General features: G+C 40.3%; 1 protein-coding gene across 1 annotated transcript; it reads right to left on the bottom strand.

Moving 5' to 3' along the window:
- Nucleotides 1–5,668: 5,668 nt before the first annotated feature.
- LOC128696006 (uncharacterized) lies at nt 5,669–21,802 on the bottom strand. The gene is made up of 4 exons (XM_053786984.2): nt 21,197–21,802; nt 10,906–11,201; nt 9,652–9,790; nt 5,669–8,221 (listed from the first exon to the last, which is right to left on the bottom strand). Coding segments are annotated over exons 1-4 (1,263 nt in total). The 5' UTR covers nt 21,198–21,802; the 3' UTR covers nt 5,669–7,394.
- Between the last annotated feature and the right edge of the window lie 6,075 nt (nt 21,803–27,877).

The raw sequence follows: 27,877 nt of genomic DNA, 5'->3' as shown, positions 1-27,877 counted from the left end.
CTTTGAAGTCCTGCCTGGTCCTCATCAGATTTAATTCTCCTCATTAACTTCACATCATCTGCAAACAGGGACACTTCTGAGTCTAACCCTTCCGTCATGTCGTTCACATATACCAAAAATAGCACTGGTCCTAGGACCGACCCCTGTGGGACCCCGCTCGTCACAGGTGCCCACTGTGATACATCATTACGTACCATGACTCGTTGTTGCCTCCCTGTCAGGTATTCTCTGATCCATTGCAGTGCCCTTCCTGTTATATGCGCCTGATGCTCTAGCTTCTGCACTAATCTCTTGTGAGGAACTGTGTCAAAGGCCTTCTTGCAGTCCAAGAAGATGCAATCAACCCACCCCTCTCTCTCTTGTCTTACTTCTGTTATTTTATCATAAAACTCCAGAAGGTTTGTGACACAGGATTTGCCTTCCGTGAATCCGTGCTGGTTGGCATTTATACTCCTGTTCCGTTCCAGGTGCTCCACCACTCTCCTCCTGATAATCTTCTCCATAATTTTGCATACTATACACGTCAATGACACAGGTCTATAGTTTAGTGCCTCTTTTCTGTCTCCTTTTTTGAAAATGGGAACTACATTTGCTGTCTTCCATACCTCAGGTAGTTGCCCAGTTTCCAGGGATGTGTTGAAGATTGTGGTAAGTGGTACGCACAACATATCTGCTCCCTCTCTAAGGACCCATGGAGAGATGTTGTCCGGTCCCATTGCCTTTGAGGTATCGATGTCCCTTAGCAGTTTCTTCACCTCCTCCTCATCTGTATGTATGTCGTCCAACACTTGTTGGTGTATTCCTTGTTGGTGTCCCCATCTGGTCTGTCCCCCCAGAGTCCTTCCTGTCTCTACTGTAAATACTTCCTTAAATCTCGTGTTGAGCTCCTCACATACCTCTTGATCGTTTCTTGTGAGTTCCCCACCTTCTTTCCTCAGCCTTATCACCTGGTCCTTGACTGTTGTCTTCTTCCTAATGTGGCTATACAGCAGTTTCGGGTCAGATTTGACTTTCGATGCTATGTCGTTTTCATACTGTCTCTGGGCCTCCCTCCTTATCTGCGCATACTCGTTTCTGGCTCTTCTACTAATCTCCTTGTTTTCCTGGGTCCTATGCCTCCTGTACCTTTTCCATTCTCTGTTGCACTTAGCTTTTGCCTCCCTACACCTTCGGGTAAACCAAGGACTCGTCTTGGTCTTCCTATTATTTCTGTTTCCCTTGGGAACAAAACTTTCCTCTGCCTCCTTGCACTTTGTTGCCACATATTCCATCATCTCGTTTACTGATTTTCCTACCATTTCTCTGTCCCACTGAACCTCCTGCAGGAAGTTTCTCATACCTGTGTAGTCCCCCCTTTTATAGTTTGGCCTGTCCCCTTCAGTTCCTGTTACCTTCTCCACTTGTAACTCTACTATATAGTCAAAACTCAGAACCACATGATCGCTAGCTCCAAGGGGCCTCTCGTAAGTGATGTCCTCGATGTCTGAACTGCTCAGGGTGAACACAAGATCCAGTCTTGCTGGCTCATCCTCCCCTCTCTCTCTGGTTGTGTCCCTGACATGTTGATGCATGAGGTTTTCAAGTACCACATCCATCATCTTTGCTCTCCATGTTTCGGGACCCCCATGTGGCTCCAGGTTTTCCCAGTCGATCTCCCTGTGTGTGTGTGTGTGTGTGTGAGTGTGTGAGAGTGTGTGTGTGTGTGTGTGTGTGTGTGTGTGTGTGTGTGTGTGTGTGTGTGTGTGTGTGTGTGTGTGTGTGTGTGTGTGTGTGTGTGTGTGTGTGTGTGAGTGTGTGTGTGTGTGTGAGTGTGTGTGTGTGTGTGTGTGTGTGTGTGTGTGTGTGTGTGTGAGTGTGTGTGTGTGTGAGTGTGTGTGTGTGTGTTAGTTACCATTTTGTCCTAGGCACATGTCGATTAGACACTAGGCCTGCTGTATATGAGTACGTGTGTGTGTGTGTGTGTGTGTGTGTGTGTGTGTGTGTGTGTGTGTGTGTGTGTGTGTGTACTCACCTAATTGTACTCGCTTAATTGTGGTTGCAGGGGTCGAGACTCACCTCCTGGCCCCGCCTCTTCAATATGTGTGTGTGTGTGTGTGTGTGTGTGTGTGTGTGTGTGTGTGTGTGTGTGTGTGTGTGTGTGTGTGTGTGTGCGTATGTGTGCGTGTGTGTAGCGTGTGCATGTGTGAAGCGTGTGCATGTGTGAAGCGTGTGCATGTGTGTAGCGTGTGCATGTGTGTAGCGTGTGCATGTGTGTAGCGTGTGCATGTGTGTAGCGTGTGCATGTGTGTAGCGTGTGCATGTGTGTAGCGTGTGCATGTGTGTAGCGTGTGCATGTGTGTAGCGTGTGCATGTGTGTAGCGTGTGCATGTGTGTAGCGTGTGCATGTGTGTAGCGTGTGCATGTGTGTAGCGTGTGCATGTGTAGCGTGTGCATGTGTAGCGTGTGAATGTGTAGTGTGTGTATGTGTAGCGTGTATGTGTACGTGTGTAGTGTGTGAGTGTATGTATCCATTAAAATGTGTGCACATCTGAAAATCATCCAAGTTCATTAAAAAGAGTCCATGCCTATTAATGGACCTCAGTTATTGTTTCCTCTAAAGGCTCTCAGAGTGTGCTGGCACATCCCCCAAGAACTAAATATCAGTAATCCACAACTTGCAACTTCCTCTCAAAATTCAAAGACTTCTTGCTACACGAATAATAACAAGATTTCTTGTTGAAAATAGACCAGGAAAACTGCCTTCTTCAGCGCAGAAAATCTGTTTCTGTTCATCCTACCTAAACTTTTGTACTGTGTCACTGCTACACACGCACACAAAGAATACTTTTTCTCATTTTGCATTTTCTGTCTCCCTGGCGCTTTACCTAGACTACCTCAGGGGGATGAACCCACAGGGGGTGAGGGAAGAGCGGGGATAGGTGAAGAATAGTGGGGAAGAGGAAAGGTTATAGAAGAGGAGCCAGGGCCCAACACATCAATAAAGGCATTTGACATCTGCAATACTTGACTGGTAGGCTCAGGAGGAAAGAATCGAATGGTACACAAATAACCCGCACATAGAAAAGAGGAGCTTACGACGACGTTTCGGTCCGACTTGGACCGGGTTATTTGTGTATCGTTCCAGTCACGGTATTGTGCCTTTTTTGTTGTTTATAGAATCGAATGGTGTTGGGATTCCAAGTGACACTAGGCAAGACTCCTCGCCTCACAGAGACGTACGTCAATATGTGTGTTGTTATCACGGCGAGGATGTGGGGAAAATGTGTAAAAGCAAGACGGTGTTTGCAAAGATAAACGGGACGTTGTCATTGTCCAAGGTCTGCACCTGCGAAGGGCAGGAAGAGTTGCGTAATCGTTGAATACTTTGCAACTAAACTTAAGGAATGTCTTGACAAACAAGCTAAGCTTATGTTGATTTTTCTTATATACTGAATAAAATCAGTAATATAATATATATAATATATTTAATTAATATATTTAATTGTAGTATATGGTACTAAGTAATTTCAGGTTATCATTGAATAAATTATGCAAGACACTAAATGGACTTTTATTGGTACAACATTTCACTCATGGGAGGGATTAGGAAGGAATGTTTTTTTACAAGTGTTTTTACAAGTATATAGAAAACATAAGAACATTGCATCATAACCAGTACACTCGGCGACTGAGTTCAGGTGACAGATCAGAGGAGCACTGCAAAAGATCTACTGGCCCATGATGTTCTAAATTTCCATTATTGTCTAAGACAGTACGGACGATGGGTATAGCCATGGTGAACATGGACCTTCCTGGAAAATCGTCTTGGATAGTCTAATAGCTGAAAACTCCAGACACCTACGTTTAACTTCCCCATTTTCATGTAATAATAGGGTGGCAATTTTCCATTTTATGAGGTAAGTTTGGAAATTGCAACGATATATTATGAAGAAACTTAATTTTTTGTGTTTAGAAAATGTTAGGTGTAATTTTAAGGACGAAACTGGATTTATAGAGCTTAAAAAATAGCATAAAAGTTCAGAGGAATCATAGATTTTCCTATCTTCTGTTTTTTTTTGGGGGGGAAGGGAGAGGAGATGAGAGGAGGTATGTGACGTTGGGTGTCCTCCCAGCCATCCACTCGTTTAGAGGTTGGGAAACAAGTGGTTTCTAGCTGCGAGAGAGCCAGGCAGAGGAGACTCGACCAGTGTGGAGTGTGGGTAGAGAGGGAAATGAGACTGTGGTCTCATTTCTGTGGTATTATGAAGAGTTCTCTTAATTTTAATACTTTTGTCACTATTCTGTCTATTTCCCACTTGGCACAGTTTTGTAACAGATCATTGTAATAATCCCAATACAGTGCTATTTTATACCCCTGGCAGTAGCCTACTAACTGTATCTCGCCCATACTCTTTCTATTAGTGTAATAAATAACTGTACACTTGGGCAACACTAGTAATCTTTACTGACGAAACGAATAACGATTTCTAGTGTTGCCCATGTATCCTAGTCTTCAATTTATCGGTATTATATACCATTTGCAACATGCTTACAGCTGTTCATGCAGCGAAGCGTTGTCCAAGTAAAAGCTAGTTTTCCCACGAATGACTTTTCTTCATTAATGTCGGCAGTACGATATGTGGAAGCTAGTGAAGGTAGGTATTTTCTCCTTGTGGGTCACCCGCCGTCGTGGGAAACGACCAATGTGCTTCAAGAAATATACAAGCTTCATTTATCACCGAGGAAAATTTACTATTGATAAATTGCGTGGTGGCATTCTCATTGCTTCACATGAGTTGTTTTGCTCTGTGCGGAAATCTGAGATGATTTAGCATATATTTTTCAATATTATTTCCAAAGTTTCAACAGTTTTGTTATTTTATGGTTATGTTATGACAAGGAATGTTGTAAAAGTGGTTGCGTGTGCACGCGCGTGTGTACTCACTTATATGTGGTTGCAGGGGTCGATTCACAGTTCCTCGCCCCACCTCTTCGCTACTCGCAACTAGGTCCACTCTCTCCCTGCTCCAAGAGCCTTATCGTACCTTTTCTTAAAGTTATGCATGGATCCTGCCTCCACAACTTCACTCTCCAGACTGTTACACTTCCTGATAACTCTAAGACTGAAGAAATGCTTCCTAACATCCCTATAGCTCCCAGTGTGTGTATTCACCTAGTTGTGATTGCAAGGGTCGATTCATAGCTCCTGGCCTCGCCTCTTCGCTGGCCTCTACTGTGTGTGTGTGTGTGTGTGTCTGTCTGTCTGTCTTTTCACCTATATATTTAACTATATGTGATTACAAGAGTCGAGTCACAGCTCTTGGCCCCGCCTAGTCACTAGCCTCCACTGGGTTCGCTCCCTCCTGGCTTCGAGAGCCTTATCATGTATGGATCTTGCCTTTGCCACTCCTCTGTCCAGGTCGCCCCAGTTCCTGACCACTCTAAGGCTGAAGAAATACTTCCTAACGTCTCTGCGACTTATTGGCATTTTCATTGTTATTCAGTGGGTTGGGGTAATGAAATAGCTCAGTTTCCAGTAGGTAGAGGTCATAATTTACAGTGTTTCGTGAAATGTATTCGTGATTTAGGCTGTTTTTAATTCGTGCAAAACGTGATTCACGATGTTTCTCATTGGATTACGAACATCATTTAAGCTGTTTACAGTTATATAAAACCATGATTTCGGCTGTTTTTGTTTTGTTTTTTAGTTGATTGAGGTCATGAACCAGACCATTTTCTTCAGTGGATTGCTGCCGAGATTTGAATATTTATAAGTGGACTGAGGTTATAATCTAAGTTATATTCCAGAGGGTTGAGGTCATAACTTCGGCTGCTTTACCAGAGTTAAGACCATGAACAAGGTAATTTTTTTTAGTGGCTTGAGGTGGTGAGTTAACTTATTTTTTTCCAGTGGATTGAGATCGTGAATTAAATGGCTTTTCCTCATAAGGTAAATTATTTTTAGCAATTTTTGTTAAATTTTAGCAGCAAGACGTTTGAATTTTACTTTATTATTACTATTATATTCAGTGTAAAGCGGTAAACTCGTAAGGGTCATACAGTGCCCCTAGAATGAGAGGTAACTTTTTTGAGGGGGAAAAATCTGAAGGACTTATTTAATAATCTCTATTTTCAAGGATGTTATTTTTTTCAGTTATCTGTTGCTGAAATTCAGATTAAGAGATAAGTTTCTATTTTAAAATTGAACGTTTAGCTTATTTAAATATTAATGCTGCTAGATAAAAACCTCTAAACCAGTAGGTTTGGTTTAATTTTTGCCTCATTTTTCATATTAAGTCTTAAATGACATAATTTTTTTATGTTCAGCAAAAACTTATATGATTTTAATTTAAATGATTTTTGTTTAATAAGTGACACGAATTTTTGTTAAATGTTAACTTATATTACGATTTTAATGCTTAATCTTAACTGATATAATAAATTTAATGTTTAATCTTAATTCACATCACTATTTTTATCTTTAATCTTAACTGATACGATTTTTGTATTAACCTTAACTGATATTGTTTCATTTTGTGTAATTTTGTGTAATTATGTGTAATTTGTGTAATTTTGTGTAATTATGTGTAATTTCTATATTTAAATTTACTTAATGTTTTTATAATTAACTGTGGCCAAAATTTTTATTTTTTTATTTTTTTCAACATGTCGGCCGCTTTATTTCTTTTCTTTTTACAAATTTTTATATTACACATAGATACAAACTTGTAAAGAAAAATAAGCTTGCCATAAATTTCGACTGCATCAAGGGAATTGTCAAAAAAAAAAAAAAAAAAAAAAAAAAAAAAAAAAAAAAAAAAAAAAAAAAAAAAAAAAAAAAAAAAAAAAAAAAAAAAAAACTTTAATAAATGAAATTATATCTTATTCATCTATGTATACAAAGTTTTCATATAGACAAGAGGAAATTTTGAGTAAGTAAAGATATACTAGACTTTTGACGGAAGACAATGCGCGGAATTTCCCATTTGTTATGACCGAACTACCACTATTATATTTATAGCCAAGTTCTAAACCCGTAGTGACCATAGAACACCTGGGAAATGGGAAGCATGATTACCTTTTATTCGAGGAAGAAAAGTCTCCAGTTTCTTGGATCAAGAGCCCTTCATAAGCATCAAGGCAACCCCCTCCTCTTATCTCTGTACCTTGAAGAGCACAGACTTAATGACTGCCTCAACACACTGATTATAATCAGTAATGTAATTCCATTAACTTCAGGTTTAAGGCAATGTGATCTTCTTAAGTCATTGTTCCTAAAGAGGTATAATTAAAACCCTGATAGTTAAATGCAGTAAACTATTCTACATTGCATTACAGAAAAAAAATCAAAATACTTAACATTAACGAGCACTCGTCGCCACTCACTCGACTGATTCATTTACGAGTTAAAGAATCTACTTAAATGGGGTTACTGTATATGGAGGAGGAATATCGCTTGAGATCTGATTTGGAGCAGAGGGTATATAGCTGTCTATGGAATCTCCAGACGGTCTTAAATAGTCAGGAATCGATCTCCCCAGTGGTATTGGGAAGCCAGATATCGCTCCATTAGGTGACATCGGGAAGTTAGCCTCTCCGGGTGATGAAGAGTAGTTTAATATCGGTCCTCCAGGGGGCAGAGAGTAACAAGTCGTCGGCCCACCTGGTGGTAGTGAATAGCAGTAGCTCATAGGTAGTCCTCCAGGGAGCATCGAGTAGGTAGGAGGCGTTCCTGCAACTTGTATTGAATAATTTGTGGGCAAACCTCCCAGTGGTACCGAGTAGCTTGGAGACGATCCTCCAGGGGGTAGCGGATAGCTAGGATTTGTATTGTCAAGCGACGCTGAATTCCCAGAAGTCATTCTTCCGTTTCGTTCTTGGTAGTTTAGAGTCTCTTCTTCAGAAGTTATCTTGATGCCATTAAGTTGTTTTTTCAGTGACTCTTGATATTGTCCTGACGAATCTAGATATTGTCTTGGCGGCTCCGGACACTGTCCTGATGAATCCAGGTATCCTCCTTTAGACTGTTCCGAGACGCCAACACCTTCATCTTCAGTAAGTGCCGGATAATTCACCATCTGAGATCCGGTTGACGAACGGCAGCCGCTGGAAGATGTCTCATTGTGAAACTGAAGTCTGACATCGCCAGAAGAGACTAAACGCTTCGGTTGGTCAGAGTGTAGGGTGTTGTAGTCCTGGTCAGGCACATCACACATCCGGCAGCAGAATACGATCATTACAGCTGTGAAAAAAAAGAAACAATAGTTTACATACCCATTTTAAACATTTTGGGGGGATGACATGATTTCAGCCCAAGCTGCTTATAACTGTGCAAAGAGAAAGAGATCGGAGTGTGTACTCACCTACTTGTAGTTACAGGGATCGCTTCATAGCTCTTGGCCCCGCCCTTCGTGTGTGTGTGTGTGTGTGTGTGCGTGTGTGTGTGTGTGTGTGTGTGTGTGTGTGTGTGTGTGTGAGTGAGTGAGTGAGTGAGTGAGTGAGTGAGTGAGTGTGTGTGTGTGTGTGTGTATTCACCTTTTTGTGGTTGCAGGGGTCAATTCACAGCTCTTGGCCTCGCCTCTTCGCTGGTTGCTACTAAGTCCACTCTCTCTGCTCCAAGAGCTTTATCGTACCTCTTATTAAAGCTGTGTATGGATCCTGCCTACACTACATCCCTCTCGAGATTGTTCCACTTTTTGAAACTAAATGTCTGAAGAAATCCTTTGTAACATATCTGCTGCTCATCTGAGTTTTCAACTTCCAGGTGTGACCTCTTGTTGTTGTGTCCCATCTCTGAAACATTCTGTCCCTGTCCTGTGTGTGTGTGTGTGTGTGTGTGTGTGTGTGTGTGTGTGTGTGTGTGTGTGTGTGTGTGTGTGTGTGTGTGCGTGTGTATGTGTGTGTTTGTGTGTGTGTGTGTGTGCAGTCGCCTAATTCTGGCTGCAGGGGTCGATTCATAGCTCCTGGCCCCACCTCTTCACTGGCCGCTACTAAGTCCACTGTCCCTGCTCCAGGAGCTTTATCTTAAAGCTATGTATGGATTCTACCTCCACTACATCACTTTCCAGACTATTCCACTTCCTCGCAACTCTATGACTGAAGAAATACTTCCTAACATTCCTGTGACTCATCTGAGTCACTGTGTATACTCACCTAATCTAATTCACCTAATTGTGGCTGCAGGGGTCGAATGTGTGTGTGTGTGTGTGTGTGTGTGTGTGTGTGTGTGTGTGTGTGTGTGTGTGTGTGTGTGTGTGTGTGTGTGTGTGTTTAACAAGAAACGTTGAAAACAGGAACCAAATATCATAAAACAGGTGAAAGTTACAATCGTCTTGCTGCTGTCTTAAATTTGTTCTCCTGTTTTGAAACGTGATTTTTTTTTAAATACGACAGTTTCACCAATAACACTGATTTTTCACTTATTAAAGAAACACTTTATTTATTTGTCTTAGTATACAAATATCTGATATAATTTTATTTTATAAGCATCTGTCATTATTTCTTAAATTCATAATGTATACACATTTTGATTTAAATATTTTTTGATAAGAGGCCGGGTAAACTGGGATGTTTGAAGTCTCAGACTCAGAATTCGCTCTCTCGTTGTCTCTCACTAACTCACTCTTATGCTCTCTCTCTCTCTCTCTCTCTCTCTCCCCCTTTCCCACTTACCTCCAGCAGCTGCGAAGATGAGGCCAATAGCGAGCATATTGCTGTCCACGGCACATAATATGATGCCCAGACAGAGAGCTGCTGAGCCGAACACCCCAAGGGAGACTACAGGATAACCAGCACATCCGCACGCATTCTCCTGGTAATGTGAAGTGAAATTCTAAGTCAATTTCAGTGCCTATTAAAATCCAAACAATGTCTTTGTCCTCGATATTAGTGTAAAAAACTTAATCATTTTGTACTTAAGAAATAATGAAGACACACAGAGGCGTTCAAATATTAATTATTATTATTATTAATATTTATGGAGAAACACTAAATCCATAAGGGTCATACAGAACTTGGGGAAAGGAAGGTAATTTGATCTGACCCGAGGAAGGGGAGGGAACCTCTATTAATTTAGATAAGGAGGTTAAGTTAAATAAGATTTGCCAGGAAACAGGACAAGTGATTCCTGACATAGTCATATAAGGACCCACAGCTGGAGTTTTTGGTCATCTGACCGAAGCCTTCCGCTGGCTTATCGGTCCACCCCTTTAATAATTATTAAAAATTAGAAATTTCTAAATTTTTAGATAAGGAGCTCTTCGCAAACATCAGAACACCCTTCTACCCCTCCCTCATCTTGAAATCATTTATGTTCTCTCAAACAAAATATTCCTGAGGTTTATTTTTCAACTGTAGCGATGTTACCTGGCCACAGCCTATTTTATCAACTACTTTAAAGTCTACTCATGTACTTTAAAAGTCAATTCAGCAATTTTAAAGTCAACTTAGCTACTCAAGAGTTCCACTCAGGACAGTAATTCAACTATCGTCGTCTCTAGACAAGTCGATCTGTTGCAACAACACAGAAGAAAAATGATCTTTAAGTGACTGAATTAGATTATTTTGCAAATTTTCTAAATATAATGGCTGGACTAAGCGAAAACAACTACCTAGCGTGTCTCTTCCGCCCTAAGCAGACGGAGGTTCGACCTTCCACTGCTACTTGCGATAAATGCCCCACAGGGGGGTTTAACGCTTGGTCTAAATATTCAACAGTACCCAAGAGGATAATTATTATTATTATTATTATAATCAAGGGGGAAGCGCTAAACCCGGAGGATTATACAGCGCCTGGGGGGGGGATATGTGGAAGGCATTCAGGCTTAATTCGGGGAACTGGAGCACAGATCCAATTCCCTAAATCAAGAGCCCCTCACCAACATCAAGGAACCTTCCTTGAGGGGCCCAAGAGGATAAATAATTTACCTTAAATAATCTCTGTATGATGCCTCCCTCCTTCGCAGCGCTGGTCTGCTGACCAGCATGAGACTGCTGAACAGCAATTACTTGTGGGTGCTGTTGATGCAGCTGCTGCTCAAGCTGCTGCTGCTGTTGGTGATACTGCTCGAGTTGATGCTGGTGCTTCTGCAGCTGCTGTGTCATTTTGTGATGCTGCTGCTGCTCAAGTTGCTGCTGCAGCTCCTGTTTGGTTTCCTGCTGCTGCTGCTGCTGCTGGAGTTCTTGCTCCTTGAGTTGCAGCTGCAGCTGCTCTTGCTTTTGCACTTTAACGAAAATAAACCAGGAGGTAATTAGGTACATTGTTAATCAAAATAAAACAAAATTTGAATGTAAATGAATAAGCTAAATACCAGGGATACAGCTTTTTACCTCTGCAGTCTGGCTACAGGCCAGACTTGTATTAACTGCCAGATCAACTAGATTCTTGCTGCGATCAGCACGCAGGCCCATATAAACATTACAGCCTGGCTGTAACTTGATTCAGAAGATGACCAGTTTCCTCCAGAAAACATTCACCATTGTTCCGGCTATATTTCATATTTCTTCTGGTGGAAAGCTTCAGAGAGGTTAGGTTAGGTAAGGTTTGTCAGGAAACAGAACAAGAGCTTCCTGACGCGGGTCTTAGTCATATGATGACCTGCCATTGGAGCTTTTGGTCATCTGACGGAGGCCTTCCTCTGGCTTACCGGTCCACCCCTTCAAAAATTAGGGTTATAATAAGCTGGAGAGACATAAATTAAGAGTATATTAACACTGTGTTCTCTAATTGTTCTGAAGTGAAATGCATGACACTCCTGCATTCACTTGATTTATTCTACATTTTCTCCCGTTTGTACGTCTCTACATATGTCTATCAGTGGTTAGGGAAGTGTGCAAAATATGGATAGCTAAAGTGATCATGTACTTCAATACAAATGTTACACACACACACAAATATATATATATATATATATATATATATATATATATATATATATATATATATATATATATATATATTGAACAAATATCCTCTAACACAGGTCTTTCTTTTTTCCTCTGTGTCAATGTAATTTTGAACACTACTGTTCAAAATTATATATATATATATATATATATATATATATATATATATATATATATATATATATATATATATATATATATATCAAAGCGAATACGCTTTCTCTGAACGTATTTGCTTGGAAATCCTCCTTTTTCTGATGTGTTGATTGCAACACGAAAGGCCTAGAGCTATCATTCAACTCCCTCAGTGTTTATTTTGTATATAATACCGACAAGTAGATGAATAATACACGTGCAACATTGAAGAAAGTTTATTGTGGAGACGTTACGATAACCCGTGACTTTATCAAACCAGTACAGAGAATAATCGGTGGAAGACGACACCAGGTAAAATTTGAGGTGATCAGTCGCTCAGCCTTGACAGCTATTTAATTCGTCAACTTTGATAAATCTGAAGCAGGTAAAACGAAGATGCTAAAAAAGCTACACATATCTCCTTTTTTATTTACTTTTCGGTAAGTAGATGAGGCATTGCAAAGCCTTTTTATTGAAGAATTGAGACACTTGTGCAACATATAGGAATCTTCATTGAAGGAACGTTTCGCCACACAGTGGCTTCATCAGTCGAATACAAAGTAGAAATGGGTAAGGAGAGGAGGCACAGGGCCAGAGAGGTGGCTTATATACTGCAGTCAGGTGATTCGAAGTAGGATGAGGCGGGATCACAGTGAGACCTGCCACTAGTGTAAGTAGGTCGTCGTCCAATGGTTGGAGAAGCGTTGAAGTCTTTGTACCAAGATCCCATGCTGTACTTCCTACAAGAGTGATGGACTGAACACATCGATTCCTGACTGAGGGACTGATTACTTCAGACTCCTCCTCTCCTTACCCATTTCTACTTTGTATGGGACTGATGAAGCCACTGTGTGGCGAAACGTTTCTTCAATAGAGATTCCCGTATGTTGCATAACTGTCTCAATTCTTCAACTTGTCGTTTTTCAAAAACTATTCATCACAAAACCATTTAATTAATATGGCTAAAAAAAAAACTGCTTACTGAAGACAAGAAAATATTTAAATATGTTTAAATTCTGAACAAACTCTCTCTTTTGCAAATGAAAAACAAACACGAAAATGTAGTGGAATCTCTTTGTTTGATTAAAAGCCCACTGCCTATTTTTTTGTATTGTATTTAGAAATATTTTTATTTCTATGTTAACGTTTTTGAATTTTGTAGCCAAGTGAGTCATAGCTGGTGATGGTCACCTCTGTGCGCTCTGCTAAAAATTGTTAATATATTTTTAAAATATCTTTATTTTTTTAAGTTAATTTCGATATAATATAAGAAACAGTATTTGTGTAGTCTTAGGATATATTGCAATGTGTTATAATGATGATGTTTGAAATTATTGATATAGATTCGCCGGTATAATCGCCCGGTCCGGGCCTTATCCAAGTGGTCGCCCTGCCTTGGCTCCCTGTCGTGGGAGTGTCTCAGACATGTCTGCCGTGGGACGAGGTACAAGTACCTCCTATGTTTGAAGAGGGACAATGTGTTTGGTTGTTAAAGGTGAATGTTGTTTAGAATGCGGAGTCATGTGAAGCCTGGTATGTCTGGTAATGCTAAGATGAACTCTGGAAAGTCAGAGTGAACACCCACTTATCTGTGGGGTGGCTTATATTAAAGCTCATGCTGTTTGGGGCAAGTGGTCAAAAGTTACTTTTGCGCGCTTTCGAGTATTCCCGGGAGTATTAGAAATAACTCGAAATGGGGAAAAGAAAAGTGAGTAACTTTTTTATTCATGTACAGGTACACACAAATATAGTTAGAGTATCATACAAAGTAGCATACGTGTAGATTACCTAGGATAACCCAAAAAAGTCAAAGTGACTTATTTCCATTGGGGTCCTTGAAGTGAATGAAAATAGGCCACAGTTATGAACGTAACTTACATTTTCACTTATGAATAAACCTTTAGTTTTGTCTTAAGAAAATGAATCTGATATTTTTTTGGCATAAAGTTTATCTAACATACCTTCCGCATGCTTAGAAACTCCTTCTAGAGTTAAGGGATAAAAAAAAAAATAAGGCTTCAGGAAAATTGTGCTGTCTCATAACTATTTTATCGAGTGGAGATGAGGATATGTGATGGTGCACTAGCGAAATCTTCCCACGTGAAGGGGTAGAAGGGTAATACAAGGGTCCCAAATCTGCACACAGAAATCACTCCCTACGAAAGTAAAAGACTGGGCAGGCGATGCAAAATGCCGCCAATAAAAAGTAGGGGCGCCATTGGTACACTAAGAGAAAACACCATAAGTGTCCGGGGCCCAAAACTGTTCAACAGCCTCCCATCAAGCATTAGGGGAATTGTCAATAAACCCCTGGCTGCCTTCAAGAGAGAGCTGGACAGATACCTAAAGTCAGTGCCGGATCAGCCGGGCTGTGGCTCGTACGTCGGACTGCGTGCGGCCAGCAGTAACAGCCTAGTTGATCAGGCCCTGATCCATCGGGAGGCCTGGTCATGGACCGGGCCGCGGGGGCGTTGATCCCCGGAATAACCTCCAGGTAACCAGGTAACCTCCAGGTAAGGGGTGTCTTGTTCCTTCTACCTTAGGGAAGAAGGTGACGCTCACCCTCTATGGAGTGAGGCCAAAGTCACTTCATCTGACTTTTTGGGGGGGTTATCCTGAGCAATTTACACATATTTTACCATGAAATAAGATCAGAGTAAACATGTAGTATCACAATATGCAAATTAACCACTGTGAAAAAATTAGTGAGTTTCCAAGTGCTTTCGTGATTTCTCACATAATCAGTTAATAATGTGATAAATTACGAAATCGCCTGAAATTCAGCATTTTTATCACAGTGGTTATTTTGCATATGTTACTATGATAATTGTCGCCACCTAAATTAATGTAACTGTGCTTAGATATACCTAAATAAACTTACGTAACACTCAGCTGCTATACTGACTGGAGGTGGTGAAGGATCAAGTTAGAGGCTTAGATTAACCTGCAGTGAACTAGTGACTGCAAGTGTACCTTTATCATGTGGGAGTTCGATACGTGGATTAGGGTAGAAATACTCACGTAGGCTGTTATACGTATAATTACTGTTATGTGGACAGAGCCCTTGCCAGCCGTGCCTATCTCCTTGCTTCCACTCGTAACACTGGCTAGGCGGCTGGCCAGTACCCCGCAGTGGGTGTTTTGAAATAGTGTCAGCTCAGCACAATATGAAGACGTGACTCAAGACGGTTGGTCGTGAGTCAACGGACACTGGTTACTGGTAACTGGTTACTACGTTACTACTACTGAGATTACTGGTAACTGGTTACTACGTTACTACTACTGAGAGCTCGGCGACGCTAACGTATGTCGTCCCGACATACAACTAATACAAACTAGAGATGGCAGGTATACGGCTTGGGCTGATTCTATACAATGTCAAAGTACACAACATGAACATTATAGATACATAAGTAGAACATTGGAATGAAAGCTTACGTAACTGAAACTGTAATGTAATACAAGGTATACTATAGTACAACTTAAAACTCAACAAATGAACAACGAACTCAACATTGAGATTACAAGTGATAAAAACAAAAATTTTGATCGATCGATCTGTATTCGTGTGATCTACGGATTCTGAGGAAGGAATATATACAAAGAAAGAGTGTTTAACAGAAAGGCAGATTCGGTGCACGCAAATCTAGACTGTTAACTCTCAGAATGCGGAGAGAACATGAACACAAAAAAAAAATTCTTGAATACTGATAAGTTGATACTGTAATTATTCATCTATACAGGTTATTTACATTTAACCCCAACTCTGCTAGGGTAAGATTGGCATATGCAGAATGGGTATCATCTCTGGGAGGATCAAACTCTGTAGCATTGGCTAACTCATGCTGCATTTGAGGCAAATCTGAATTGGAAGTTACAAATGATACTTGAGGATTTCTCAATACCTGTCGTGTACGTAGGGAATAACGACATTCAGGTTGATCGTCTGACTGAGTATCAGAGGAAGAGAGTACAGGATCAGGAGGATTGTCAGAGTCTGTCACATTAGTCTGGGTTGGAGCATCATTATCATCACATACTAACTTCATATGATCCAAATGCGATTCTTTATACTGACCAGTACTAATCTCTCTAACCTTATACTTATTTCCAGTGATATGTTCAACTACTCGATAAGGACCAACAAACCTTTGATCAAGCTTTGGCATAGCAGACGTTTTGTTAAAATTAGTCAGCATAACTCTCGAACCTACTTTGATTTTGGATGGCTTTACTCGAGTATTTGCGACTCTTGTGAATTCAGCTGTTGATTTATGAAGTGTTTCACGGATTCTTCTAAAAACACTTTGAGCTAAGCTGGTACGAGTTGCTACGAAATCATCAGGGTTATAATTTGGTTTCGGATTAGAATATAACAACTCATAAGGCAAACGTTTATCTACACCATACAATGCATAATGTGGAGTGTCACCTATAGAAACATTGTAAGCAGAATTTATAGCACACTGCACATCAGGTATAACTTCATCCCAAGTTTCACTATTGGGATTGATAGTGGCTCTCAAGACATCAAGTACTTTCTTATTGGTTCGTTCCGCTAACCCATTGCTGGCAGGATGATGAGGAACAATGGTGGATTTAGTGATCTTGTACAAGGTACACAATTTTTCAAGAATTTCATTACAGAATTCACCTCCGTTATCTGTTACTAGGGACTTAGGGGTGGTATGCCTGCAGATAATGCGTTCTTTAAACGCTTTAGCTACTGTCTCGGCAGTCTTATCTGCAATAGGAACTAACTCGCAATATCTGGTGAAATGGTCTACCATAACACACAGATGTTTGTTACCTTGGAGGGAACATTGGAAATTAGTTAACAAATCTAGCGCAACTCTTTCCCAAGGTTCGCTAGTAGTTGGATACACTTGGATTGGATTAGGACCATTAGCATTGCCTTTATGTTGCATGCAGACACTACATTTCCTAACATACTCAGAAATATCAGTTGCCATACGAGGCCAAAAGTATTTCAATCTGGCTTGTTTTACTGAACGATCCATACCAGGGTGTGCAACACCTGGTACATCGTGAACTAGCTGTAAGGCTACATTCACTAGTGACTGTGGAATTACTAACTGGTATACTCTTCTGCTAGGAGTACCCAACTCGGCTGTTCGATACAGTAATTCGTGGTTCATGAGAAAGTCACTGATGGTGCTGGTGGCTGGTTACTACGTTACTACTACTGAGACCTTTCATCAGTATATTTTTTGTTCTTAGTTCTCAAGGTTGTATAACAGATTACTGGAAATATTCCCCTCCCCCTCAATTATTATTATTATTATCAAAAGAAAGCGCTAAACCTACTAGGATCATACATCCCTCCCTCAAGTAGTCAGTCGCTGTTAAAGCAACATCACGATATTAAAAATAATAAAATAACTAAATTATAAAAATACAGATATACTTATAATAAAGAATGAAAATAAAAACAATTACAACGGTAATTATAATTTTAATAGAAATAGAGGTTGTAGAAGAAAAGCTATTAAACAATACACTATGGCAGGATGGAGCCTTTATTGAGACAAAGTTTCCCATGGAGACCCAGATTTCTCAAATTGATGGCAAAATTAGTACAATAATATTGATGTCTTTACTTTTAGTATTCTTAGCTGTCACTAATACTTCCTATCGCATTAATCACGTTTTTATTACAACTTTTATATTATCAGGAACACAATCCCTCACAGGGACACGTTTGGCTTGAGTAGATGTTTGAAACTTCTAGCTATAATAATAATAATAATAATAATAATAATAATATAATAATTATATTATTATTAGTAGTAGTATATTACTTTCTTATTATTATGCATCTGGTAGTCACCAAGATTTCAGATGCTGGCGACGTCCGGCGGTGACTTGTGTAACCATAAGTTGTCTAACAACATTAATAACGTTACCTTAGGTTAGTGGTTGCCGATAATTTTAATAAATTTCTTCACAAGAGAACGTGTCGCCAGTAGGAAAATATCACAGATTTATCCTGATCGGTTTGTGATTTAGGAATGTTGCATTATCATTGCCATATAAGAGCACTAAATCGTTATAGACATTATAGTATAAATGGTATACAATACCGACAAACTGATGAATTGAACTTTTTACAATATCTGGGTATTTATAGTTTGACGATTTATCGCCAACGTGACTTCTTCTTGGTGACTCTGAAGCACTGGCTTCAGATTCTACTTTACTCGTCCCCTTAACTAAATGGTTATAACTATGAGTATAATTATTGAAGGGGTGGACCGGTAAGCCAGCGGAAGGCCTCGGTCAGATGACCAAAAGCTCCAACGGAGGGTCATCATCTAAGACCCGCGTCAGGAAACACTTGTCCTGTTTCCTGACGAACCTTATCTAACCTACTCGTCCTACCTATGCTTTAGATTCATCGAGACTAAGGCGGTGAACACCTAGCTTGAGGGACTGATTACCTCATCTACTGTGTTGAATTGAATTGATAAAGCCAGTGATTGGCGAAACGTCTTCTGAATAATGATACCCAGGTGTTGCACACGTGACCATCCGTCTGGGTCAAACAATGCAAGGATATATGAGGTAATTACATTTGACCAAAGGGAAGGAAGGGTAGATCCAATTCTTTAATCAGGAGCCCTTGGTCAGCATCAAAGCTTGAAGGGTTTAAACCTTGATCGTCCAACTTTTGTTCGGCTGTTACTTAGCTTGAAGGAAACTGCTGAAGTGGAGTACAGGAACTTAACTGGGCAATTGTTGGGTCAGTGTTGATGTGTGTGTGTGTGTGTGTGTGTGTGTGTGTGTGTGTGTGTGTGTGTGTGTGTGTGTGTGTGTGTGTGTGTGTGTGTGTGTGTGTGTGTGTGTGTACGCGCGCGCTCAATTTGTGGTTGCAGGGGTCGAGTCACAGCTCTTGGCCCCACCTATGTGTGTATACTCACCTATTTGTGGTTGCAGGGGTCGATTCACAGCGCATGCTCCCGCCTCTTAGCTAGTCACTACTAGGTCCACTCTCACCCTTTTCCTAGAGCCATATCGTACCTCTTTTTAAAGCTATGTATGGATCCTGCCTCCACTACTACACTCTCAGATTGTTCCACTTCCTGACAACTCTAAGACTGAAGAAATACTTTCTATCATCCCTATGACTCACCTCAGTTTTTAACTGCCAGATGTGTCCCCTTATTCGCGCATCTCATTTCTGAAACATTCTGGCCCTGTACAACTAGTTAATTCCTGTCAGTATTTTATACGTCGTTGTCATGACCCCCCTATCCCTTGTCCCCCCCCACACACCCGCGCACGCGGGCGTGCGCGTGTGTGGGGGGAGGGGGGAAGAAGTTTTAGTAAGCTTCTTCGTACATAAACAGAAAATGTTTTACAATGGTCTTGACGAAACACTGATTTAATAAACACATCAAAAGTGCATTATATAGTTTTAACCTGGGGAAAATAAAATCAAACATTTCATATTATTTCCACTGGGTTCCTTATTAACTGACATAATCAGGCATATATAAATGCCATCAATTATACCCTAACATTATTAATATTAGAGAACAAATTCCAGAAGAATAATCCAATGCTATAATTAGAATTCATTAACAAAATATATAATAATTTTCTTCCCTTTCTGTAGCTTCATTACCTTTTATAGCTATTGTTAAGCCGTAGACAAAAAAAAAAATTTATTGAGGCCTCATACATAATCAGAAATTTATTGATATATAATACATAATATTTAAGTCATGGCCACCTTCTATGGACACTACAGTGGCTTCATCAGTCCATACAAAGGAGAATCTTGAAGAACAGGAAGAGAATGAGGTAATCAGTCCTTCAACCTTGAGTCGATGTGGTCAGTCCATCAATCTTGAATAGAATACGGCATATGTACGGAGAAGTGGCTTATATGCCGTAGGCAGAAGAGGTGCAGCAGACGTAGGTGGTGTCACATTTGTTCAGTGTGGAAGTAGGTCGTGCCCAAGGGTTAGGCACGACCTACTTCCACATTGAAGAAATGTGATACCACCTACGACTGCTGCACCTCTCCTGCCTACGGCATATAAGCCACTTCTCCGCACATATGCCGTATTCTATTCAAGATTGATGGACTGACCACATCGACTCAAGGTTGAAGGACTGATTACCTCATTCTCCTCTTGTTCTTCAAGATTCTCCTTTGTATGGACTGATGAAGCCACTGTGTGGCGAAACGTTTCCTCAATAAAGATACCCAAGAGTTGCACATGTGTCTAATTTATCAACGTGTCGGTTCTCTGAACCATTCATCTACGACACTACAAAATTGTGTTCGCTTTCCAAAAATTCCCAGCAAGATATTCAGAATATCCGTAGTTAGAAATTTTGTAAACAGGCTTAGTTTCAGCTACTTTACTTTCATAGGTAGCAGTGCTTTTGACTTTAATGGGTTATCCTACAATTATTTACACAAATTTCACTGTAAGACAACTGTTAAAGTCTTGATTTGTGTAGTAAACCTGAATTAATACCTACGTACTTGCTAAGCATTTCCAGTTTTTGCGATTCATCCTGGACTACATGGCTTCTTGGACACAGTCCCAGGATAAATCTCATCTATTTTTTTAATGATTTGTAATATAATATATATATATATATATATATATATATATATATATATATATATATATATATATATATATATATATATAGAGAGAGAGAGAGAGAGAGAGAGAGAGAGATAGAGAGAGAGCGAGTAGAGAACAGAGCAAGACGTCTCATCTCTCGCCTGGACCATCCTGGATAGATCTGTCATTTCAGCAGAGCCTTCAACACAGGAGGGATGTGGGTGGCCTTACTGTTATGTACAAGGCCAATATTGTCAAAGTACCACACTTGGATCCACTTCGAGGACAGCGTGAAACAAGCTTTTATGCCACAAGACGGGCAGAAACCTCCAACTTCATTCTGTTCCCTACTTGTATGTCTCAACAATAAAAATGCTTTCAAATGAGCTGATGTAAGTAACAGCTCTTAGCTTGCCAATAGAGTTAGGAATCCTTAACCTGCAAATAGCTTGTCAATAAAGCTAGGGATCCTTAAACCTTGTCAAACCCTGTGTAAAAAAAAAATCTTACCAGTTATTTCTGTCGCTTTCACAATTAACTAAAGGTAGTAAACAAACGTTTAAACTTACTGTTGCTAGCGAGTGAGAGAAACTTCAGTGTTGGCCATGGTTCTCACTCTCCTCCATGGAACGACAGACTCCTCAGCACGCTGCTTTCACACAAGCGGATCCTTATTAATTGTAATTTGCAAGATATTAACAGCGGAGTGGATGCTCCAAATGTCAAGTGACTGGAGCAAATAATGTTAAGATGAAAATTATCAATCACACGCGTTTTCTAGAGTAATTGAAAATATCTCATATGAATCTGTGTATGAAACACTGCATCCTAGATGAAATTGTAGGAATCTAAGAGATATATTTAAAAATTCTTGGGGATTTTGTGTTAGGAACATAGAACATGGCAACTGACGGCTGCGCCGCCATACTGCCGCCGTCTCTAGGCTGTAGTACTGCTCAACCGTTTTCTATATATTTTTCAGATTTTCCCGTGATCTTCCCAATTTTTAAAGCGCTTACTGCAAGTTTCTGAGCCTGTTAGGCTTAGCCTTCGGGGTAAAAGACGACGACAACCCCTCACTGAGCCAATTAAAGCCACCAAAATAGGGGAATATCTCCCGGATGCGACAAGCGTGGACGTTTAATGGGGTGCGAGGAACAACTGATTCGCGGAGTCTGCTTCCAAGTCGAGGATACCATGGTTACCGTCCCACCAATACCCTCCTTCACCCCTGGTCCACTCTTCCGCCCCCCTCCTCCCTTTCTCTCCTTCATCCTTGCACCAGGGAATGCCCTCTCCCCCCAATAACCCAATGCCCTCCCACTTCCTGCCCAAGCCTTGGTTTCCACCCTACTAACCCCCACCCACCCACATCCTCCCCAGGCCATGGATACAACCCCCGCGGCCCCACCCACACCGTCTCGTTTCCGTCCTAAGCCCAGGATTCCACCCTCGACATACCATAGATATTTTTAGATTTTGCCTTGATGGGCGATTGTAAGTGAGCATAACATAATAAAGTGCCACTCATCAGTTGAGTGAACATACCGTCAAAAGACATTATTAAACAGTGTCAGTCATCCTTGGGCAGTGCCACTCGTTCTGTGAGTAAGCATACCACCATAAAGGCGGTACTGGGCAGTGCCACTCATCATTTGAGTGAACATGTCGCCAAAACAGATTGTACTGGAAAGGATGGACTTAATTAAGAAGAACCAGCTTAGCAAATGAGACCAGAACCACTCCAGTGCTCCCCCATTCTTCTTTATTTCCATTAGTAAATTTACAAGTACAATTATCATACAAGCATCTTCACCAGTTGTCAGGCCAACCAGGCTGTGATGGATGTAGCACTGCGGGCCACCAACAGCAACAGCCTTGTTGACCAGGAAAGTACCAGGAGACCCTGTGCCATGGCCGGACTCCAGGAGTAGAAAAACACTTGGAACTCATCAGAGGTACATCGAAGGTAAGTATAAATTAACTAGTCTAGGATCTGCAAAAATTAATAGGACAGCAAAAGGCTTGTAAGTCTTCTACTGTTCTATTATTTTTACAATTCCTTGATAACGTGAGAAATCACGAAAGCGATTGGAAATTCAATTTTTTTTTCATAGTAGTTGTTTTGCATACATAGACAAATGACGAAGCAGAAGAAAATGCTACTCAGCCACATTGATATCTAAAAGCAATACTTAAGCATCACCAGGTTGTCATCTCACAGAACCATCCTCTCGCAGGTCATCTCATACGTCATCTCTCAGGTTGTCATCTCTCAGGGTATCATCTCTCAGGGTGTCATCTCTCAGGGTGTCATCTCTCAGGCTGTCATCTCAAGTCCACAGCATCGTAAGGTTATTTCACACTCTTAGCATCAACAGCTCGTTTTCTTGCAAGTCTTCATCTCTTATCCACAGCACCACAAGGCAGTCAACTCTTACCCAGAGCACCACAAGGCTGTCAACTCTTACCCACAGCACCAGAAGGCCGTTGTCTCTCACCACAGCACCACAAGGCCGTCATCTCTCACCCAGAGCACCACACGGCCGTCATCTCTCACTCACAGCACCAAATGGCCGTCATCTTTCACTCACAGCACCACAAGGCCTCCATCTCTTACCCACAGCATCAAAAGGTCGTCATTTCACAGTTTGTCATCTAACATCCACAGCATTACAAGGTCATCTCACCCACAGTGTCAAAAAAAATCATTGTCTCACTGATGGTCATATACACACAGCATCACAATATCATTATCTCACACCTACAGCATCAAAAAGTTATCTCAGAGGTTGTCATCTCACTCCTACAGCATCACCAGGTCGTTATTTCACAGATCATCTCGCATCCATAGTATGACAAGATCATCACACCCACAGCATCACAAAGTGGTCATCTCAAACCTGCATCATCACAGAGTTGTCAACTCACATCGCATCGTCCACATTGCAGGTCTCCGAGAGAGACAAGAAAAGATCAATTTAGCCATAAAAAAAAAAGGCCCAGTTCTCCCCGCAGGAATGCAATTACCTCATTTTTTCTCTCTCTCTCTTCTTCCTTTCTTCGGTTTCTTTGGCATTCTCCGCGTCACCCGTGATGACTTTCGCATGTTTGTTACACACAGCTTCTGCCTCACCGAGCTATAACGAAATACCAAGGGTTAGGAAGGATGGAGAGGTTATGACTGGTTATATGCGAGAACAAAAACCAAAGGAGGCCTGGTCACAGACCGGGCCGCGGGGGCGTTGACCCCCGGAACTCTCTCCAGGTAAACTCCAGGTAAAAGGAAAAACGAAGCCACTACGAGAGACGGTGAGGTTTTTAGACGGACGAGGCGATAACGAAATGCGAAACAAAATCTAATACGAATCAATGGAAGAAGGCAAGCGATAGAAGAGATACAAATAAAGCACAATGAAAAAGATCACAATATGAAATATGATGTGACTGAAATAGATCATATCACAAACGGCAAGTACAGAAAAGAAAAATATGCTGGGCAGTAAAATATGCTGGAAAATCAAATATGCTGTGAAACTAAATATGTTAGGTAACAGGAAGCAAGAGCAAATACTGAGACATTTATTATATTTACGTTTCGCTCTTGATGAGTGAAATGGAGCCTTAATGTTTCATTAGCCACTGTGATGTTCTCTTACCTAACATATTATCACTAATTTTACCAATATCTGTGACTAAATTATTTTGAAAATTTTAGACGATATGACAGTATTAGTTTTCCGTTGTCGATTAGGGGCACGAAGGATCGAGCCTCCTAGCAGTGAATGACTCGTATTAGCTTAGATTTTCGTGAAATATAATTTCACAGCCTGGTTGATTAGACCCTGATTCACCACGAGGCCGAGTCTCAGATCGAGCTGCGGGGGCGTTGACTCCCACAACCCTCTCTAGGTAAACAGGGACACAGTTGCAAGAGCAGATCACCACGAGATGGAGAGAGAGAGTCGTGTTTCGTTATGGTTTGAATTTTGAATTGATCTGCCGTTGCTGTTCTGACGATGTTGCTCTGTCGATGTTGTTCTGTCGATGTTGCTCTGTCGATGTTGCTCTGAAGTTATTATTCTGTCATTGTTGCTTTGTCGTTGTTGTTCTGTCGTTGTTGCTCTGTCGTTGCTGGTCTATCGTTGCTGTTATAAACTGGCTTTTCAATGCTATGACTCGCTACTTATTTTGTATTGCTGTGTTTTGCCAGTGTTGTCACTACCGAGGTTCACTAGTTTTCTCAGTGCTGTGATTCACTAGTTTTCTCTGTGCTGTGATTCACTAGCTTTCTCTGTGCTGTGATTCACTAGTTTTCTCAGTTCTGTGATTCATTAGTTTTCTCATAGCTGTGATTCACTAATTTTCCCAATGCTGTGATTCATTAGTTTTCTCATTGCTGTGATTCACTAGTTTTATTATAGGCTCTGATAACAATCTAAAATAGGCCTCGGGGAAAAAATAAAACTAGCATGAAAATTATACAATCCCTGGATATCTATTTTAAAAGAAATAAATTGTAACTTTGTGGAATAGACGCTTTATTGAGAAACATTTTCCCCATTATTTTTTAAACGTCTTATTAAAACGCCTTAATAAAACTCCTTAATAAAACGTCTCAATAAAGGCTTGTACTTACTACACATGTTACTGCTGTCGATTATTATAATCATGGGGAAGCGCTAAACCCGTAGGATTATACAGAGCATGTTGGGGGGGGGGGGGTATGGAAGGTATTCAGGCTCAATTCAGGGAACTGGAGCACAGATCCAATTCCCTAGATCAAGAGCCCCTCGTCAGCGTCGAGGAACCTCCCTTAAGGATTATTGCTGTCGAATAAACTAGACTGGCTTTCAAAAGTGAGTGAAAAATCAGTAGAAGCCAAATCTGGTTGATTGAAACTTCAAGTGACTGTCGTCTGATGCGTCAGGATCTTTGCGTATATGTGCGTATAATGTGTTCTTTTGCGTAACCTTTGAATGTTTTTTATTCACCCTTTAAATACATTTGTAAAAAAATCTTTATTTTTTTTGTATAGGTTTGGTATGTTATTTTTATAGCATTTGAAATCCTTGGATAAGCGTTGATATTGTATACATTTGTATATTCTTAGTATACTAGTATAATTTTGTATGTATAATCTTGGTGTAACCCTGAATACATATTATTAATCTTGGTGAAACCTATGAATACATATGTACACTGGTACAATCTCCGAATATATACGCATACACTTGGTACAATCAATAAATACACGGATGTATAATCTTTGTATGCCATTATATGCCTTTGTATAATATTTGTGCAACAACTGCATACCAGTGTATAACCAAAAAGAGCATTTGTAGCTTTCCATTTGCAATCTGCTGCCGTACCAAATACCTTTCTCTTTTATTCCTTTGATCTGGTGTACGTTGTTTATGACAAAAAGAAATTTTTTAATGTTTATTTATACTTTTGTTAATCTGCACGATGAAACTTGTTTTTTTTTTGATGTAGATAAGTAAGTTGATTTACACATTGGTCCTTCGTTTGTTCGTTCTCTCTCTCTCTCTCTCTCTCTCTCTCTCTCTCTCTCTCTCTCTCTCTCTCTCTCTCTCTCTCTCTCTCTAACACACACACACACACACAGCCTCTAAAACTTATAAATGAACAAAAATGCATTTCCAAAAAAATCAGGCAGTTCCTGTAACTTATAAAAGAACATTATTGCAAATATTTGTCTTTTTTTCTACAAGCTGCTCCCGCCTATGGCGAGTACATGAAAATGTTTGTCAGTGCTTATGTTGTTGTTATCCTTCTTCTGGAGGAGTCTACATCGTATTAATGAAGATGTTTGCCAATGCTCGACTTTTTCTTCTGGCGGCGTCTGCAATTTTTTTTGAACGACAATGTATACACATGTCTTTTGACTGTCGTAGTGTCTATAGCGGAACTTTTCTGAATATTGTTTGGATTTTTTTTATGCACTCCATACCTATGGTGTGGGTGGTTGTTGGATATAATTTAGGTTTTAAGCTTACCGACTACACATGGGGCATTGAAGATCCATGTAACCTATTCGCCATTATTCAAGGATAATCCTTAAAATGGTGATTAAACTCGTAGTATACACACATACACACACAAACATCTGTGATATGGGTTGCCACTGATACCTTCTGCCTTGTCTCAGAGAATTTCCCTTCCTATCTGTTGCTATCTTGCAACATTGCATAGCTCCTGATGACGCATGAGTGTGCGAAAGATTTAGAACTAAAGATTTCCATCCCCATGTGGCTTGCTTTGCATATATATATATATATATATATATATATATATATATATATATATATATATATATATATATATATATATATATATATATATATATATGTGTGTGTGTGTGTGTGTGTGTGTGTGTGTATGTATGTATCGATGGTAATTTTTTTTATTTAAAGAAGGATCTTGAAGAGTATTTGACTTTTAATACTTAATACGTGATCTCTTGATGTACATATTTCACCTAGCTTTTTACTAGGGCCATTTTCTTTTGTTTAGTTTACCTCTCTCTTCCCGCTCTCGTGAGGAGTTATTTTATCGTGAAGACTTGGAACCAGTCTTTTCAGTATTTTCCAGGGGTAAATTATCATATATCTTTCTGGCTAGCGCTCCAGGGACTACAGCGTGATGGATGGCAGACTATCTCTATAATTTAGGTAATTGAATAGATGTGGACAGTGAATGTTCTCTGCAAATTCATCACATCTCCAATTCCACTGGGTTCAAATGGGGGTGTTTAGTCCTTAGCAATATTCCAGTCTTGAGAGTGCAAGTACCTTAAAGAGTGTCATTATTCACTTGACATCTCTCGCTGGCATGCAACTACTCACTTTTACTGCAAGACCTTTTAACACGCATACCTCCGGGTTTCTTATTGACAAGAATGTTTTTCCTGAATTTTGTATTTAAGCTCTTCATAGTGCCGTAGCTGAAATTAGTCCTCTTTGAACATCATATGCTTTCCAGCGGCTGATTGGAAGCCTTGTCCTTACATCGGCACGATGGATGCTACTCAAGAGATTCCGGTATCATCTACGAACGATACAGCTGTGGTTTTATTTATATAAATGTCTACGTTCAACTCGCCCCCAAACGTCAACAAAATATTTAATTTTTGTAGATGCTTAGATCGCGCATATAACAACGAGCTATAATGGATGCAAAAGCTAACGTCATGTTTTTAGGCAATTTGTTAGACGTCAATATTT

This window comes from Cherax quadricarinatus, chromosome 48 (assembly GCF_038502225.1).
Source record: "Cherax quadricarinatus isolate ZL_2023a chromosome 48, ASM3850222v1, whole genome shotgun sequence".
Classification (NCBI taxonomy): Eukaryota; Metazoa; Arthropoda; class Malacostraca; order Decapoda; family Parastacidae; genus Cherax; species Cherax quadricarinatus.
The sequence above is the reverse complement of the archived record's forward strand: the minus strand, read 5'-3'. Positions and strand labels throughout refer to the sequence as shown.

What these genes read in the sequence shown, in the direction of transcription:
- LOC128696006 (XM_053786984.2), bottom strand. An exon ending in TCATACAGAGATTATTTAAG is followed by an intron (nt 9,791 to 10,905) that starts GTAAATTATTTA and finishes TCACATTACCAG; the next exon opens with GAGAATGCGTGCGGATGTGC. An exon ending in CATCTTCGCAGCTGCTGGAG is followed by an intron (nt 8,222 to 9,651) that starts GTAAGTGGGAAA and finishes TTTTTTTCACAG; the next exon opens with CTGTAATGATCGTATTCTGC.